We start from the raw sequence: 14,919 nt of genomic DNA, 5'->3' as shown, positions 1-14,919 counted from the left end.
TCCTTTTTTTTCATCAATATTTGCTCACCCCCTTGTGTGTGAACCGATCATACCCACTGACGCACTGTGCTGCTCGCGAACGCCTACATGATTGTCGTGTCTGTTTAGTGATGACACACACTACTCCAATTGCGATGATTCATTTGTCCTCGCCGATATCTCCACCATTATCGGTGAGTCCCTACAAAAGAAACCATGCAGCTGAAAGAGAAGCAGCATTTCGCTGGCAGTGATACGAGTCTTCCAGCAGGTGCCGAGTCTTTGCCAAAAGAGTCGGCGAACAATTCGGCGAACAAACCGACCAACAGGCTGGTAAAAGAATCATTCTATTAGCTAATGAGAGATTATACGGAGGAGATAGATGGCCAGAGATATCGGCCAGATTGTGCTGAATACATTGCTGCCTCAGTTCGAGTCGTCATACCTACTTGGCATAATAGCATCCCAGAGCCTTTCCGGGTAACACTTGCTCCTGCTAGACTTGCGTTATCACTGCTGCTGGCAGATTGAATCAATACCTGATGTAGTTGATCGTCAGAATTGTATCTCATAGATTGGCATGAAAATTGATCGAAACAAGTACACTCTCCAACCGTACTCCCAAGCGTAATCCCACTATTGTCAGGCTCATATGGTTACACCATCACTTCTGCGAGCAAATCCATCCTCCATCTGAATACCCAAATCCAACTCTTTCCATAGGATCAATCAACACTGCAACCAACCTGCCAGCATACAAACGTCACACAACCCTCAAATCACAATCCTAAACCTCCTCCCACCCCTCTCCCACCTCGCGCACCCCAACAGCAAACACCCAACAACCGTCAACACAACAGCCCCCGACCCCAAAACCCTAAAACCAATCCCTCCTTGTCCTTCATCCCATGCCCTCACCACCACCGCCGCCACCATGACCCCCAGTCCCGCGGACCCGCCCGCGCCGGTCTGAACGCCCGCGATGAATCCCGGCATTGTCCTCCTGTCCTCCTCGCCCCCCTCCTTCCCGCCGCCGCCGCCTTCGAAAACGGAAACCACCTTGACGCCCAGGACCACCAGCGGTCCGAGACACGCACCGTAGATGATGGTGCTCGGCAGGAGGACTATCATGTTCCCCGGCATCCACGCGGGGGTCAGATAGCAGGCGGCCGCGACCAGCGACGCAGCTACGAACGTGTTCACCGGGCCGACGCTTCTTCGGACGTACGGAGATGTCACTATGGATGCAGAGATGAACGCCGTGGCGTAGGTGGCTGTCAGTGCGAGGACGAGGTGTAGGGGGGAGGTGCTGGGCGAGTGGGAGGGGGAGTGGAGCAGCAGGTAAGTCGTCGGCCAGACGAAGAGGGTGGTGGAGATGAGCCAGTACCCCAGCGTGAAGCAGATCGTCGTGCGGGATGTTAGATACCTTTTCAGTGGGAGTGGTCGTAGTGGTTGGGGATGTGCGTATGTTGGGTTCGGTTTGAGGAGGAGGGAGGCGATGACGAGGGTTGGGGTCAGGAGGGAGATGTTGATGTATTGTGCGTTGACCCATTTGCTCGGGCGCTCAACGCACATGTAGGATATCATTGTGTAGGTTATTGCCCCGAGGAAGCCGGCGTTGGTGCATATCATCGAGGTAAGGGGAAGGTTGTTGCGATAGTGAGTTGCTAGACATAGAATCCCGGATGTCGCGAGAGATCCTAGGAAGAAGCCTTGCGAGCCACTGACCACGATCAGTTCCCACCACTTGCTGCTCTCAATCACAGCGCCCTGACACAGTATCGCGCCGACCGTACTGATCCATATCGTCGTTCTCTGCAGCTTTTGTCGATAGAAATAGCCGATCGGATATATGGCCGCAAAGGCGAAGACGAGTCGTGCTGCTTGGATCGAGGATAACTGGACAATGTCTGGCTTTCGAGGATGTATTGACTTATAATATAAGTCAAGGTATGGGCCAAATGAGAGGATGATGCCATATACGTTGAATGAGATCAATGCTGAACCGATGTAGGAACGCCTTCGTAGAATTGTGGCCTTCCTGGTGGCTCGAAACACTGCTAGCTCGTTGGATACATTAGGGGAGAGCTTTTGCTCAGGTCGTGAAGATGTATTCATATGAGCAGTATCGCCGGTTAGTCCAGGCATACTGCATCTACTGCTCCCGGAACATAACTACACGATTAGAGCGAATCCAAGGAGAAGCGCAGACTCGTAGGCATACGGTACAGAGCCTGTTAAGCATAAAGATGATAATGGGGACTATGTTTGCATCAAATTTTGGCAAAGTTTTGATTCAATTTTCTTTACGTACGGCCGTGAATTATTCGTAGACAAACGGCCAACTGCACTACTAGCCGCTGTTCGCGAAAGGGGATTTTGCTCAAAGTGAAGGAAGACATTCACACTGCCGGAAACACGCTGGCAACATTTTGCCAGTCTCTAAAAGGACTTGACGCAAACACGCGATGGCCGCTGGTCTTTGAATGGTAGACATGAACAAGAGCTGAAAGTGCAAAAAACATAGATCGAAAGACCATGAGGGCCAAGCCTAAAAGAATCCATAACGCCGAGTGCCAGGCCTACTTCCAAGAGAACCATAACATACTAACAGAAATGCTAGCCTAGAAGATACTGTTGACAATGTTGCCACCAATGGTTGCACCAGCACCAAAGATAGCCGCATTGCCCAGCTTCTTTCCAAACTTCTTGCCCATCTCAGCGCCCTTGTTGGGTTCACCGCTCTCATTTTGCTGGGGAGCTGGCTGAGCACCGTTACTAACGTCAAGAGGCATGTTGCCATAGTTTGATGGCTGGGGAGCCATTTGTACAGGCGGTGCCATAGCCTTTGCGTCATCGCGACGAACGTAGCTGGCAGGGAAAATGCCCTCCTGACCAGTCCTGTCATTGCGACCCTTCCACCATTCGTTGTTCATGTACTCTGTGACAGTAATCTTGTCGTTTGGCATGAGCGCAAGATCTCCAGCATCCTGGGCGTTGTATTGGTAGAGAGCGCTCGCGTATGCGAGGGCAGGGGGTCCAACGGGCGCTGGAGGCGGGGTTTGGTAGGCAGGAGGAGGTGGGTTCGAGTGTTGGTCTTGAGCATAGTATCCACCCTTCTTCTCAGACAGAGGCTGCTCACGAGCAACATTCATCGCTTGGAACTGGTTGACCGGAGGTTCTGGGGTCGGGGCGGGAGAGACCGCAGCACCAGTAACGGCGGTGCGTCCAGCCGCTGCGTTTGCTGGGAGCTGAGCGGATATGGTTTCGAATTGCTGTTGAGAGATGACATCGGCATCGAGGAGGAACTCGAGTTCCTGCCATTCAGTTAGATATACTATCAAGCAGTATAATGATCCAGACGATACTCACTGTTTTGATGGTCCGTAACGACCTGTTGGCCATTGCCTTGTTGAAGCCCTCGGCCATTGTGGCGGTGGGGTGATTGATTGTGGATAGTGAGTGCGATGCGTATAGCAAACGGAGGGTGCCTCGATCAGAGCGAGAGAGTTGTTCTTTGGGAAAAGAGAGTGACAGCGACTTGCAAAGTTGCGGTTGTATTTGTTCAAATGGTGGAGTGTCCTTGGGGGGCCGGGCCGGATGTGGCGCGTTGGAGCGAGTGGATGATCGAGGCAGAGGCAGAGGCAGTTAGGGGCTAAGAAAGGTACTCGTAAGGCTGTGCAGGGCAGATGCCGTCTTCTCCGTCTTCTGTGTTCCCCACAATTTATTGACTGATTCTTCATTGTTGATACATTTAGCGATGGTTTGTAATTTTTATTTTATTTATTCATCTCATGATTAGCATCTCTCATTAATCACTAACTTCATCTCATTCATGCGATAAGAAAAGAAACGTCGGTTGGCTCGAAGCGTCTTCAATTCATCTTCACATGCTTCTGACGAGGTCCACTTTACTACTTAGTAGCCAGGAGGCATTTAGGTATGTAGAAGCGCTCAATAGATATTGTCCAATAACTTCACTACTGCACAAGTTCAAGACCCGGACTTGGGCCCTTTCTGCTCATTCTCCTTGATCCGCGCCAGCATCTGATGGAACATGCCCTGGCGAGTCTTCTCGAAAGCATCGAACGCGGTCTCTACAAATCCAACAGCAATCTGTTCTTCGCCTTTCACGAGCCTCGACCAGGACTCGTCGGTAAATTCCTTCAAAGGCATACCCATGGAGCGACCATCTTTTATATCTGGCTGATGTTTCTCATCGTGTAGCTCCGTCTGAACCGCTGGAGGGAAGATCTCGATCACTTTTATATTGCCTGGCCCATCCTTCAATTGCTCGCGCAAAGCTAGAATGAAATGATGCAGTGCAGCCTTGCTTGCACTGTAGTTGAGGCGTTTCACCACCATCGGTACGAGTGCTAGCCCCGATGAGGTGTAAATCAAGCTAGTCTCATTGTTCTGCCTCTGCAGATGCGGAAGAAATGCATGGGTGAGGTAGACAAGAGATATATAGTTGGTGTTCATTTCGAGTGCGAGGACTGACGGGTCGATTGTCTCGGGTTTTGTGAAGTCGAATCCTCGCTGAATGCCTGAGTTGAGGATGATGCTGTCCAAGTCGGGATGTCTCGCCGCGATGTCGTCAGCGAACTTCTGAATTTGATCGAGCTTTGTGATATCGAACGTTATGGCTTCTGCTTTGTCTTCCCCGTGCTCCGCAACGAATGCTTCGAGCCTGTCTTGCCTGCGGCCAACTACAATGGCCTTCTTCCCGTCTGAGATGACTCGCTCCGCATAGGCAAGGCCGATGCCCGAAGTCGCACCAATTACAAGTACTTTGTTGTATTTCAAAGGCATTTTCGAGGTCCTGTAAATGTCTGTACTCGACTCTGATGATTGTCTGGGATCGATGTGTTGCTGGAGACTCTGAAGCCGGTGCATTTCCCTATATCTATGTTGGGCCGCTCGGTTGGGTTGGTAACCAGGCTGAAGTTGGTGCTCGGTTCCAGGATGCGAGATACGAGATCCAGGTTCCTCGAATGACGAACAGACAGGGGACCAAGTCAATACCTTTTGTAACTTCTTTGCCAGACGAATCGGTATCTACCCTTCAGAATGTGGGGTGGGTCTATTGTGACGAAAGAGCACGGCAATTGAGATCGGCCACATCTCTCCGCCGCTATCATGCCAATTGACATTATATGCATCTTGATCCGTTTGAGAAGTCGTTACTCGACCATACGTAAAACTTGTGCGATAACTTGTGGTAGCCTTTATGACATGAATAGGCACAGGTCCAGGCTACATGATCTGCTTCTGAAGGCTGTAGAGTGTGAGATCCGATCGATTGAGTACTAGTGCAACTATAGGCACGCACGAGCCAGTCCTTAACTCCGAACATTCACTCATCAACTCTACGATGCTTACTCCCCGACTCATCCAACACCTTCCACTTCTACCCTCACGATGCAAAATTTTGGGAACGATCAGTTAGCTACGAGGACTTGTTGGCAATGCAAATCTAGCAAGAAGAAATGTGACAAACTTCTTCCTACGTGCAGCCGGTGCTCGAGGTATTATCATCACTAGCGCAACCTGATTCATGGGACAATCATAACAAAGACTAATTTCCGTAGATTGTCTATCGAGTGTGCATATGACGGTGAAAAGCCAGACGCTGCACCTAGCAACCACGATTCAAATGATACCAAATTTGAACAAATATTCCAACGTCTGGAGAGACTTGAACATCTGATCTCGAACCCGGACTCGCCAACGACTACTAGAACATCAGCCTCGCATGAACCACCCCCAAGTTATGTCTCAAACATTGATCATAGTTGCCAACCACCTTCCTGGCAGGTTGATCCAGGCCAACTCAAGCAAGAATACGTGGGTTTTATGCTCTGGGGCAGCGTGTTTCGAATAATGAGTGAAAGTCACACCACTATCGACGCTGTTGCCGATAACTACTTCAAATGGACACATCAGTGGCTTCCGATGATATCAAGGTCCCGATTCGACACCGGTCTCGAGCGTCTCAAAGTGTATTCGACAGATCGCGGCTCTTCGCTCACTATACTGGCCATGCATCTTACTGTGACTCCAGTTTCTGAACATCCGGGCTCGACTCCACTGTCAGACTCCCCTTGGTATCGGGCTTGCAAATACTATTTCAGCTATTTTGCTTCGGTCGAGGAGCCGACCGTAGATATCATACAGGCAGGAATTCTCCTCGCACTGTTCGAGCACATGCAATCCATAGATAATAAAGCACTTACCACTCTAGGGATCTGCGGGAGACTTGCATGTGCACTGGACCTTGACGATATAGTTGCGCAAGCGTTAATCCGAGAACCTGGAGAGATTAGCAGCGAGGTCGAGGAGGCTATTCAGACGTGGTTTGCATTGATCTTATTGGATAGGTAAGTCATGTTCCTGCATTGTCAGAAAAATATCACAGATCGCCAGACTTATGACCAGTTGTATTGTTATCCAAGTAATTGACAACCGACAGATACTTCAATATGCCACCAGTACAGATTCCACAGCAGCCTATTATCCATCAGAAACCATTCCAAGTAAGCTTTCTAGAGAGAAGCATCATGATGTCGCCAGTTTTCCATAAGCCTGGACGTGACGATCTGCCCTTGTTTCTCCTGGAAATGGAAGCATCTCGATTAGTAGCCCAGGTACAAACCGTTATGCGGGACAATCGTCGGACTGATATCGGTTTCTTATTTGACGTTGCACCCCCGATTCCTCAAGAGGTGGACAAATTGGTAGAGTGTATGAAGACCAAACAACAACCGCTTGGATCCTTCGCTGGTATACTGGTCTCGCTAGGGTAGGTCTCTCATAGTTTCTGGATGGAAATCCTAGCGGCTAACAAGATGCCAAAGCGCTGCCTTGCAGTTACACATCTGGTACGTCCGTAAGATTGGCAGAGTTGACGAGGAAAATGTGCTTGCCATTGTGTCGTATGTGGAGCAAATTCATGACATTGTTGTCCACTGTATTATCGACAATGGATTCACCGAGCACTATCTCGAAGGCATCCAACCATCGTGGATCTCAGTAGTCTTTCAGGCTGTGATGGCCTACAAGCTTGTCAAATCCACCCGACCGCAGAACATCTCGATTGGGATGGATACAAGCCCTTTTATGACATTGCTTTCGACAGCCGCAACGCGATATAAATTCGCAGGTTAGTACGATTCCTTGACAGTCATATACATCTAACCTAATAAACCGCCCTTAGAGCGCTGTATTGAGATCATCTATAACACATACTGTCGATCTGAAGCGCAGCAACCCCCACTTCAAGATGCTTGAGAGTCTTTCTTGTACACATTCTTTCACGAAAATAAGTGGCTTGTTCTACCTGAAATGATCGTCAAGATATTTCCTATCCCTATAAAAAACCCAGCATCATCCGCCCAAAACCGCAAAAGCCTACCAGGACGCTGTAGCAGGAGCATTTCCAAAGACAGGCGGCAACACCCATCTTTGTGTGTTGAGAGCCTGATCACATCGCCCCTGGTGGTCTCCACTAAAGCCGCACGCCTCCAAGTTGTTCCTGCTGGATTGCCATATGTAAAATTATTCGGTATTCGTTATCCGACCCTGATCGCTGTTGCTATAAAATCGCCGATCTCGATCATCTCCCTTGATGCAGCTGCATCTCCACAGTCAAGAGATTTGCAACGTCAGCACTGCGAGTAGCCTACCATGGACGCGGGAATTGATTGCAAGTACCAAGCCGCCATGGCGGTCCCACCTCATGCACAACTGGGGCGCGGACTTCCTCGCCGATCTCGTCATTGCCGGCGTAGTTCAGATCAAACAAAGAAACAAAGAGCATCCCACCCGCCAAGTGTGCGTCTACCCGTGCAATTGATTAATCCCGCGGCACCCAACAGAAATCATTGCGTAAGTATCGGTAGGTAACTTTACAACTCACCTTGCAGGAGTGAAGGTTCAACCATTCGTAGCAAATAAAATGAAATAGTAGTAGCAAGAATCACGTTGACCACACCGCTAAACACGGCTCGCGCCCTCTCATTACTGATCAGTCGTTCTCATGTATAAAGGATAGAAGCCAGACCGATACGACCCATGCCATTAACCATGATCTTATATACATCAGCGCGATTGTGACTGTAACGTGTGCCACCTTCATAACACACGGTTGACGAACCGAAGAATATATCCCCGGATTATTGTGCCACCTCAGTGTCCAACGCTCCCCGTTGTTGTTACATATGTTATGAGTAAGGTTTCCACCCCCTCCCCACATTGCCCCCCAATTCAAGCGTAAAGCAAATGGTCTCTAACAAACCCCTCGCCAGACTTTACAGAGCCATCACTGAGCATCACCAATCCACCGTAAGAACCGCACTCTGCCAGCTTCTATCGTGGCGATGTCTGTTCAAAGCTCTTGTGAATTCATTCGCATATTCACGATCCTGGACTTATAACTCATACTCCACGACCTTTCCAATACCTGCTATGGGTACGCTGTCGATTGAAGGCCTCCGAAAACTGCTATATAAGACGGCATGGCATCCACAATCCATAAGTTGAAGACCTTGTTTCACACAGGAAAGATCCCTACAAAAGAATCGATGATCTGGATCCACGGTTTGCTCTCGTCCTATAGTACTCGGGACATCAGATCCATACCAGACGGCCAACAGGGCGCAACTGGAAAGTATCCATATCGAACGGGGTGGCCAAAACTACCCATGGAGCCAGTCGTTTCAGCGCATCATCAGCTTCACGAGGTTCTGTACCTTAACATTGAGTTGAAGATCTTGCCGGACAATGACCTACAGAGACCGCTTCTTTGTTCGTGGAGTCTCTATATATAAACATGCGCTATATATCGCAAAACGTTAGCCGTGGGACCTCACCTTGTTTTGTTTCTGTGAGACGATTCTCACCCAGCCTGTGGTAAAACATCTCGTATATACCACCGCCGTTCATGGTGCATTTTCCTCGCCACAGCCCTGCCTCGGGGGATCAGTTGGCCAACCGCTCGAACCCACTGTGAAGCAGTATCTTTACCAGCGATGACGAGAGGAAAGGTGAGAGAAGAAAATCCATCCAGACAGAATGGTGACCTTCGGGTATATCTCCCAGTCCAGGACTTTATTTCCTCATCATGTCTTGAAAATGGAGTCCTTCCATGGTCGCCTGGGTGGGGGGTGCGATCATACGTTACCTCTCTCTACTCTGGGTGGATTCTTCACTTTGATGTCCCGCCTATCAAAGCCGCCCACTGTTGTATGTCGACGAGCCAGGATCGAATCTATATATACACGGGAGAGGATCATGGTGCACAGAAAACTCGCATGTAAGTAAGGATCGTTGCCATTACCGCATGTACGTGACTAACTGGCATAGCAACGCTAGCTGGGTAGTTCTGCACACCCATTAAATGACTGCCTCGTCGTCCCCTTATACTTGACCTACCGCGATTGAAGCCTCTGTTTTCCAGAGCAAGTTCACACCGGCTTGATACATACAACAACATGAAAATGTGCGGGAAGCGGCCAATCGAGCCAGACACTCGGAACGTCAGCAGATCAAAATCCGATGATCAGCCCGCCAGCTGTACGCAACAATCAGGAGATGTACTTGTTGCCTTACTGGCTCAGGATCTATCACGAACAGCTAGTGATTTCCTGAAAAGATCCCAGGAGGCGACTGGCTGGCCCTTCACGCGGACAGTTTCAGACGCGGCGAGCTGACCACTTCCACGGACTAGTAGGTTCGGTCGCCCCTTCCTCTCTTGATTTCCGGATGCCTATGTCCTACCGTTGTCCTCTTGGTTTATCATGCTCGCCCAAGACTGCGGTCAATGCGCCTTGTTTTTTCGTCAACACCCAGACGCTATATATACGATACATGCTCGTGGCACACAATGCGAGCGGAATCATATCCGTCGAAGGACCTAGCATTTCATCTCGAAATTTATACGCTTATATATATATATATATATATCTGGGGGAGTACCGTCGTGCCGGTGCATGGGTCAAGGCTGTTGAAAAGTACGGCCCCTTGATTCTGCGACGGCGCTTGCTGAGGAAGTTCACCAAAAGAAGTCCTCGAGGTACTCCGCGAGCCTCCAGCGGCATCCAATACAACGCAACAATGGCCCGTCAGTTCCTTACACTCGTTGTTTCGACGTCCCCAGATTGGAGACCATGGCGCTGTCTGGGAGATGTCCAGATGATAGAAGGGCGAGTATGCACAATCCAACTGCGTCACTGAGCTATGACGAGGATTGTTCCTACTTGCAAGGGAATAGGACAACAGTGCGGTGTTTCGCATTCAGAGACAAGTTCATGTCAGCCTCGCCTCAAACGACACAATGCTCGGCGTCCTCCAAGGAGAAAGCGTTGTCGTAGGATAGGACCAGCGGTAACAAAGATGCATGTTGCTCGGGCTTGTGGTGTTGCATACTGTGGTGTAGCAGGATAGATGAGGCTATTCGGGGATCACGTGTATGAGGAAAAGCACTAGGCAGGGCATAGATAGATCGATCAGGGCTGCCGAGAGAGCTCGAGCATCATCCACCTACCTACCGAGGCCTATCGACAGAGTCAAATATCTACCTTTCCTACCTATTCACCGATTGCGGGTCGTGCCTGTGATGCTCCCTACTACAGAGGCGTCTATACGCGACAATACCTACATCTATCCTCATGATCGTATGCGGAGCACATCTTGGATTCTTAGTTCTGCTGTGAATTACTGGCTAAAATCATTACACTTATATAGAACTCTTTGTATCAGAACAGTATAATCATATGAGAGACTTTCCAAACCATGTCATTCATCTTCAAAGAAAGGCAATTGGACTCGCATCACAACGCCAGAAAACATTTGAAACAGCCACACCACAAAATACAGGGCGACCTTCAATTCTCCTTCCCACCCTCTACTGCAAATTTAATTCCCGCCTCCACGATTTCCCTGATAACTTCCACCTCTGTTGCGTTCCTTGGTGCATACACCAGCACCCAACTCTTCGGAGCAATCCAATCTACCGAAAACCGTTCCCCCCACTTCTTCTCAACCACCACCCTCGCATCTCTAGGGGAGAGATAAACATGGAGACTGCTATCACTAGGGTGCACATGCGCGATTTCATAGAAGATAGCCTTGGCCTTGGGGTTGATCGTGGGTACTTCCGGGCGAACGTAGATCGCAGTTCCAGTTCCGCCTTCTGTTTTGGAGGGCCCAGTGTAGATCAAGTCTTTGTAGGCATCGGAGTTAGCAAGACTGGGTAGGATAGTCGATAGACTTTCTTGTGTGCCCTGTGTTTGGGAGACGCGCTGTTGGCGTTGGGGGAGCACCCTGCTCTGATTATTAGTGATCGATTTCATAAATGAGACTGGAATCTGGACGTGGAATGTATACCAGCGGGTGAGACCTGGACGTTCAAATTCCCTCTCCGGAAACTCAGATAGGTATGAGGGCCCTCCATCCGGTATAAATGATGGGTCATGCAGATCCTGAGGGTGAAACAACAGATACAATCCCCATTTCTGGATCTTGTAGTACCCCGCTAGAGTTGATGGTGTGCCCCCCGTGCCTATAGATTTATTATTAGGTACGGACTGTTGCAAGAGATATCAAGAAATAATTCACCTTTATTTTTCCAGGCTCGATAATCGGCCCATAGCAGGGCTCCAGCCAAGGTAGATGTAGCTACCGCAATCGACGAAGCAATAGCAACCCGCGAGGATGACATGCTTAATCGTTCTCTTTACAACGAACGTGCTGAAAATTGATCAAGATCTGTGTACACTATGGTTATGACGAGGAATAAGTAGCCTTCCTCGAATGCGATCGGCTTGGTGGGGACAAGGCTGGGAAACGCGACCGGGAAGAATGTGGATTCTGGATGCGATGCGAATCCACTAGCTGCACAGCGCCAGGCCTAGATTCTCGAAAGTAAATTCGTTCTCATGTATTAGAAGAAGCAGAATGAAAGTAGATAGTGACTGATTGTTTGTTGAGAAGTTGTCGTGGTCGGAGATCGGCAATGACGACTACCGCTGATGCATATTGGGTGGCTGTTATCGATTGCTCCTGCATGCTCCATGTAACATTGTCACTGAAGGGACGCAAGGCACCGTCCCAGTATGATTTTGATTCGACTTGACAAAAAGCTGGGGATTTGGACTCGATATGATCGCAGGGAAAGTCCATGAATCTAGAAGTCAATAGCAACTAATACCTGGTTGTCCGAAGAAGTAAACTAGACCTTTGCTACGTTGGTGATGTGAACTGCACTTGGAGCCAATCATATGTCTGGAAGTACCATTTGAATATTACTGTCTTCTATGCGATTTATTACAAATGTAAATGTGAAAGATATAGAATTTTCCCCCCACAAAGTTAGTAACTCATAAATTCCCAATTCTCACTTGAATTCAAGACCCTCCTGGCCCTCACAAGCGGAAATTGGCCCAAAGTAGTTGCGATGCGCATCTAGGTCGAGACGGAGGTTTCCTTCGTTGCCCTTCAGGTTCACTGATCCAGTTAAGAGCTCGATGTCACCAGCAGTGGGCTCTACATCGTTGCCAGATGAGACAAAGAATTCTGGCTCGGGGTGTCGAAAACCAACGAGCGCCGGGGGAAGACGAGGGATAGGGTCGTCCTTGTGGGTGACGCGGAAGTTTTGCCCTCTGGTATTGTCGGTCAGGAAATCAGCGAGGCCCCTTTTGCCAACCTTGGGAGCACCGTATGTGTACTGTCATTTTGTTAGATCGAGAGTGCATGCAATTGAAGTCGAGTGTAACCTACGAGGTCTACGGTTATATTCTGGCTTCTCAGCACACCGGCCCCGAAGCTTGCAATCGCGCCACCTAGAGAGTGACCCGTAGCGATGACTTTGAAGCCTGGGTTTTCGCTCCGTGCTTGAGCGACAGCTTGGAGAACAATGTCTTCGGCCTCTGCCCAGGCATCCCAGAACCCATTGGCAGCATCACAATCATCGCAGAGTGGACTCTCTTGTGTGCCAATGTTAGCGTCAGTAAGTAGGTTACGGACTGAGTCTGTGCCACGGAAGGAAATGACGATGAGTTGATTTGTGGTATCTACCGCTACGAAACCCGTCGTATCGGTTTTGGGGGTGCTGCGAGGGACATTAGTTCTTGCCTTAGATACGAAAGTATGCTACTACTCACTTTTCGAATTCCACAATCGTGTTTGTATCTGCAGCCTCTACCCTTGGGCAATTGCCTTGAGCGCATTCGATTTTGGTATTTGGGCTATCATTGTTTGATTTGCAATATGATGCGGCACTATATTGCGAAAAAAACTGTAATTGATCCAGGACATCGGCAGAGACCTCTATTGACTGTTAGCTTGGCCAGAATTGAGCTTCAAGGTAGGCAAGTTCATGGTCTGAAAGACTCTGAATAGCTACTAATCGTGATTGGGGCCATGAAGAAATCTATTAGCAAGACCATGAATTCATTGACATACCTCGCTTTTTGAACTCTACTGGACTGGCGATGGTAGTAAGGGAGCAGGCTCCCATTACTAGCCACACCAACCTTGCAAAGGTTGATGACAGCATCTTTCAGCGCCAGCGCAAATGAAATACTTCACAAGTGGTGAATACAGATGGCAGAACACAGGCCAAAAATCCGTAGCTGCTCGACAATCCAAAGGACTCAGGAGCGAAGACCAGCGACGATGATTTCCTGAAGCTCCATCCGGATCGGCGCCTGTCCACAGTTATAGGAAAATCACCAAACCCCGCGAAACCTGAGGATAGAGAGAGGCCCCTGCCAACCCTAAAGTCCATTTCCGTTTATCATGCCCTAATAATCGGTTATATTGCCGGAGCATGGATGAGCGTGATCCTTGTCTGGAATCGTGGTTTCGAGAGATATCTCGAGAATTGCAGTTCTCGTCTTGCCATTGGTGAGAGAGACACGACCACAGTGGCGGTTGGCAAGCGTCCGGCCGTGCATGTGCATGGTACATGGCGGCTCGCCCAATACGATCTACCATCCTACATCACACTTGTGGCTCCATTTACTAAAATTACACCCCATGTATATACATAGCCCCCAAATTGTATTGAGTGAGGTGGTCCAGAGAAGGCGAAAGAAGGCGATTTCGAGTTGCGATGCATGAAATGCAGGTTCAGCGACGATCTTTTTCGTATCGAGACTCGTTTCCCGTCGAGCCTCAGCGATATTGGAATCAGTGGCACAGCAAGTCAGCGAGCGAATGAACGGCTACCAGAAAAATCTCCATGTACTCTCAAACCTTAGCTGGAAATACTCCGGCTCAGATGATACCACGCTGTTCGCAAAAGTACAGTTCGTTGCCGTGTGCTGCTGAAACCCGGGACTCTTTCCATTATGCTTACGGACTTCGTCCTTTGCTCGTAACCAACATGCGACATCATCAGTCTTGACGGCTTTGGCTTCCAAGATACAATAATGCAGAAATTCTAGATTCCAATCTATTTGAAAATGAGATTCGAAGTAAAAATGATGTCGAAAAGTGGCCGGTCAATGCTTCTCCCAAGTTAAGATGAGGGATTCAAGTATGGCCAGTTAAACCGGCAGGCACTGATGAGAAATTGAAGTTCACAGCGGTCTTCAAGTTGGGCTTAACACGGACTATGAACCCCGCGTTAGGATCTGACAGGGTCGGTCCTCTCGTTTCTGGTGCACTATAACCTTGGAACCTTTTATGAATTGAGAGAAGACGTGCACAGCGTTGAACGTTAACAGTTATGATATTGTGTGCGATCGAAGTATTCGCTTAGACCTGGTCTGGCCAATTTTTATGGTGTGATGGGTATACACATATGAAATTTGAGAACCTCAAGTGCCCGTTTCTATTTCCTTCAAACATTCGCATCGCATAAAGAATACAAGTACAGAATTGGTAAGTGCGGAAAGTCGATGGTCACGATATACTGGTCACGATGTTGAGACTGTA

At 49.0% G+C, this 14,919-nt stretch overlaps 6 protein-coding genes across 6 annotated transcripts; 1 reads left to right on the top strand and 5 right to left on the bottom strand.

Annotated features, from left to right (window-relative positions):
• Window positions 1-652: 652 nt before the first annotated feature.
• BU24DRAFT_11715 (MFS general substrate transporter) lies at window positions 653-2,365 on the bottom strand. The gene has a single exon (XM_033520860.1). It carries the CDS (start codon window positions 2,125-2,127, stop codon window positions 754-756), a length of 1,374 nt encoding a protein of 457 aa, XP_033389284.1. The 5' UTR covers window positions 2,128-2,365; the 3' UTR covers window positions 653-753.
• Window positions 2,366-2,603: 238 nt separating this feature from the next.
• BU24DRAFT_456966 (SH3-domain-containing protein) lies at window positions 2,604-3,408 on the bottom strand (the record flags this gene model as incomplete). The annotated part of the gene is made up of 2 exons (XM_033531493.1): window positions 2,604-3,296; window positions 3,352-3,408. 2 exons carry the CDS (start codon window positions 3,406-3,408, stop codon window positions 2,604-2,606), a joined length of 750 nt encoding a protein of 249 aa, XP_033389283.1.
• Window positions 3,409-3,770: 362 nt separating this feature from the next.
• BU24DRAFT_416605 (short-chain dehydrogenase/ reductase-like protein) lies at window positions 3,771-5,249 on the bottom strand. Its single transcript, XM_033526501.1, has one exon. The coding sequence runs from the start codon at window positions 4,789-4,791 to the stop codon at window positions 3,973-3,975; it is 819 nt and encodes a 272-aa protein (XP_033389282.1). The 5' UTR covers window positions 4,792-5,249; the 3' UTR covers window positions 3,771-3,972.
• An 85-nt stretch (window positions 5,250-5,334) lies between these two features.
• On the top strand, window positions 5,335-6,922 carry BU24DRAFT_11536 (uncharacterized protein). The gene is made up of 4 exons (XM_033520838.1): window positions 5,335-5,507; window positions 5,571-6,359; window positions 6,477-6,781; window positions 6,837-6,922. The coding sequence occupies exons 1-3, from the start codon at window positions 5,401-5,403 to the stop codon at window positions 6,517-6,519; spliced, it is 939 nt and encodes a 312-aa protein (XP_033389281.1). The 5' UTR covers window positions 5,335-5,400; the 3' UTR covers window positions 6,520-6,781; window positions 6,837-6,922.
• A 3,750-nt stretch (window positions 6,923-10,672) lies between these two features.
• On the bottom strand, window positions 10,673-11,975 carry BU24DRAFT_416600 (uncharacterized protein). The gene is made up of 3 exons (XM_033526500.1): window positions 11,596-11,975; window positions 11,365-11,539; window positions 10,673-11,301 (listed from the first exon to the last, which is right to left on the bottom strand). The coding sequence occupies exons 1-3, from the start codon at window positions 11,696-11,698 to the stop codon at window positions 10,863-10,865; spliced, it is 717 nt and encodes a 238-aa protein (XP_033389280.1). The 5' UTR covers window positions 11,699-11,975; the 3' UTR covers window positions 10,673-10,862.
• Window positions 11,976-12,343: 368 nt separating this feature from the next.
• On the bottom strand, window positions 12,344-13,993 carry BU24DRAFT_416599 (alpha/beta-hydrolase). Its single transcript, XM_033526499.1, has 4 exons — window positions 13,441-13,993; window positions 13,140-13,305; window positions 12,757-13,087; window positions 12,344-12,703 (listed from the first exon to the last, which is right to left on the bottom strand). The coding sequence occupies exons 1-4, from the start codon at window positions 13,532-13,534 to the stop codon at window positions 12,374-12,376; spliced, it is 921 nt and encodes a 306-aa protein (XP_033389279.1). The 5' UTR covers window positions 13,535-13,993; the 3' UTR covers window positions 12,344-12,373.
• Between the last annotated feature and the right edge of the window lie 926 nt (window positions 13,994-14,919).

The sequence above is a fragment of the Aaosphaeria arxii genome (genome assembly GCF_010015735.1).
Source record: "Aaosphaeria arxii CBS 175.79 unplaced genomic scaffold BU24scaffold_1, whole genome shotgun sequence".
NCBI classification, from domain to species: domain Eukaryota; kingdom Fungi; phylum Ascomycota; class Dothideomycetes; order Pleosporales; genus Aaosphaeria; species Aaosphaeria arxii.
This window is presented reverse-complemented; position numbering and strand designations above follow the sequence as displayed.

Excerpts from the sequence above, each read along its gene's own strand:
- BU24DRAFT_11715 (XM_033520860.1), bottom strand. The coding sequence starts at position 2,127 with ATGCCTGGACTAACCGGCGATACTGCTCATATGAATACATCTTCACGA.
- BU24DRAFT_416605 (XM_033526501.1), bottom strand. The coding sequence starts at position 4,791 with ATGCCTTTGAAATACAACAAAGTACTTGTAATTGGTGCGACTTCGGGC.
- BU24DRAFT_11536 (XM_033520838.1), top strand. The coding sequence starts at position 5,401 with ATGCAAAATTTTGGGAACGATCAGTTAGCTACGAGGACTTGTTGGCAA. Across the intron at positions 5,508-5,570 it reads ACGTGCAGCCGGTGCTCGAG|ATTGTCTATCGAGTGTGCAT; the intron begins GTATTATCATCA and ends TAATTTCCGTAG. Across the intron at positions 6,360-6,476 it reads GCATTGATCTTATTGGATAG|ATTCCACAGCAGCCTATTAT; the intron begins GTAAGTCATGTT and ends CCACCAGTACAG.
- BU24DRAFT_416600 (XM_033526500.1), bottom strand. The coding sequence starts at position 11,698 with ATGTCATCCTCGCGGGTTGCTATTGCTTCGTCGATTGCGGTAGCTACA. Across the intron at positions 11,540-11,595 it reads TCGAGCCTGGAAAAATAAAG|GCACGGGGGGCACACCATCA; the intron begins GTGAATTATTTC and ends ATAAATCTATAG. Across the intron at positions 11,302-11,364 it reads CGTCCAGGTCTCACCCGCTG|GGTGCTCCCCCAACGCCAAC; the intron begins GTATACATTCCA and ends TAATCAGAGCAG.
- BU24DRAFT_416599 (XM_033526499.1), bottom strand. The coding sequence starts at position 13,534 with ATGCTGTCATCAACCTTTGCAAGGTTGGTGTGGCTAGTAATGGGAGCC. Across the intron at positions 13,088-13,139 it reads ACGATTGTGGAATTCGAAAA|CACCCCCAAAACCGATACGA; the intron begins GTGAGTAGTAGC and ends TGTCCCTCGCAG. Across the intron at positions 12,704-12,756 it reads AGAATATAACCGTAGACCTC|TACACATACGGTGCTCCCAA; the intron begins GTAGGTTACACT and ends ACAAAATGACAG.